We start from the raw sequence: 2,130 nt of genomic DNA on the forward strand, positions 1-2,130 counted from the left end.
CTGACACAAGGGCCTATATTAGAAATGAAACAATATAACACATATTATAAAACTTATATTATGTGTTATAACATTCACCGGCAAAGTTTACACAGGTGGTAAAGACTATTATTTATATTCTTTCACTCTGTCAAAAGTAAGATACATCCTAAATCTTCCGTTTTTGTTTTGAAAGTTTCCTAAAGACACGATGTGAGGAAGAAGAGGGAGAAATCTATAAAGAGAGACGGATTCACTGCAGCACGGATGAATCTCAGCTGCTGAATCTCTGAAGCTGGAAAACAGCTGATGAATAACATGTATTTGGCTATACATGTTTATATATATATATAAAATTGAATGGCTGTGTGCTTTGTAATATGCTCTTCACACATCGATATCAGAATATTCCATTCCTATTCTATTGTTATAGCCACTAAACATATTTAAATATGCTGAACTATGTATTAAAAACATACTTAAAAAATACAATTGTTTATAAATGTAGCTTTGATAGATGTTTGAATATGGTTTACAGTAACAGAAAAGCTGTTATGATCGATTAAATGCGCTGATACGTCATTGTGCTGCTAAACACATAACGCTGAGTGGAGTGGAGTACCGCTCCAAGATGGCCGCCCTAAATCTCGTCAGCGACAACAGGCGAGAGCGGTCCATGAGGGTCTGTCCTTATGTTATGTCTATGCGTAAAACGGTTGAAACAGAAAATGGCGGCGACGTTACGCAGGACTCGGCGCTCAGTGGCGCCTCTAGTGTTCATGTCTGGTTTCACCTTCCAGGCTCCTGCGCAGCCGCAGATGGTCGGTTCCGCGGATCGTCCAGGATCTCCGAGGATTCCTTCGACTCGTCCAGCACCTCGTCTGGCGAATGCTACGAAAATGTGACTCCCAGCCAGAACCTGACCCGGTCAGGTTGGTCCAGAAGCCAACAGAACCGTGAGTAACCAGGTGTTAGCAGGTCCAGTCATTTATTTATTCAGCGATGAAGGCCATCTGTACTTCATGGACGTTTTTCTGGGTCGTCTGCAGTGACATCAGAACCGGGTCAGAACCAGGCTGGGAACCCGCCGCCCTACACCAACACTGGTTTCCAGTTTGCACTGGGAGGAAAGGGGGCGGAGCCAAGCTCAGGTAAAGGTCAGCGAGAGACGACCTCACACGTCCATCAGCATGATGCTGACGCTTCTCTGTCGCTAGGTGATGATGAAGATGATTATTGTCCTGTGAGCCCAGACTGAAAACCTTCATCTGATGATGATGATGATGGGAATGAAGGACAGCCCCCCCCCAACCCCTCAGAGGAACATTCATGGATTCATCTTCAGATTGTGAAACGATTAGAAGCAGAAATCAGATTTTTATTCCTGACCAGAAATTGGATCAAACTTTGGTCCAATCAGCAGAGAGGAGCAAACTGAGCGCGCTCAGTGTGTCAGGAGGCAGAGCCAGTCAGGCAGCCATGTTGTCGATTTGTTTACTGTGGAATAATTTGAACTCCTGCTTCAGATCCCATGAACTTCATTTCTGACCTGATCAGGAATTTCATTGAACGTCTCGGATTTCTGTTCAGGAACGTTTAGCAGAAGCTCCTTCAGACATTTTCTCGTCAAATCTTTTCTCCATGTCCATCTCAAATGTTTACTTTTCTAACTGTTTTAGTTTGTAGCTGATGGCACTTTAAAACGCATTCAGTGGATTTTATTTTATTGTTTTAAATCATGCCAACTCTTTGGCTCAAAATAAAAGGTTCAAAACTCAAAATGTGCCAAAGATATAAATTAAATTTACACAATGCTCCAAAGATTGCATCTTGAGTTCTCCTAATAAATATTGTTTATTTTGCATTGTGGCTTAAATCCAAACATAGAAACTATTTGTTGGGAACTGGAGTCTTTGGCTTGTGGGGGTTTTCTGCTGTTCCACCACCAGGAGGAGCCAGAGGGCGATTCCCCACATCCACCAGCATAAGAGCAGCGGCCAGCCGGTTCTGCAGCCGGTTCTGCAGCCGGTTCTGCAGCGCCTTTTGGCATAAAATTGGGAACAAATTCAACGCCCTGAGGAGCTGCTTGATTCCTTAAGTACACCCTCCTGCTGTTCTACCTGCTCATTTTGAGCCTCCAGGTGTGTCAGG

At 43.7% G+C, this 2,130-nt stretch overlaps 1 protein-coding gene across 2 annotated transcripts in view; it reads left to right on the forward strand.

Moving 5' to 3' along the window:
• LOC103130401 (T-cell differentiation antigen CD6-like) overlaps positions 1-1,760 on the forward strand; it is a 43,713-nt gene extending 41,953 nt beyond the window's left edge. For both annotated transcript variants that reach the window (XM_016665887.1, XM_016665886.1), the window contains 3 exons: positions 780-935; positions 1,029-1,130; positions 1,197-1,760. In XM_016665887.1, the coding sequence (XP_016521373.1) occupies positions 780-935; positions 1,029-1,130; positions 1,197-1,237 (299 nt within the window). In that variant the 3' untranslated portion in view covers positions 1,238-1,760. The remainder of the gene's footprint in view (positions 1-779; positions 936-1,028; positions 1,131-1,196) is intronic.
• The last annotated feature ends 370 nt before the right edge of the window (positions 1,761-2,130 follow it).

This window comes from Poecilia formosa, unplaced genomic scaffold, assembly GCF_000485575.1.
Source record: "Poecilia formosa unplaced genomic scaffold, Poecilia_formosa-5.1.2 Scaffold631, whole genome shotgun sequence".
Classification (NCBI taxonomy): Eukaryota; Metazoa; Chordata; class Actinopteri; order Cyprinodontiformes; family Poeciliidae; genus Poecilia; species Poecilia formosa.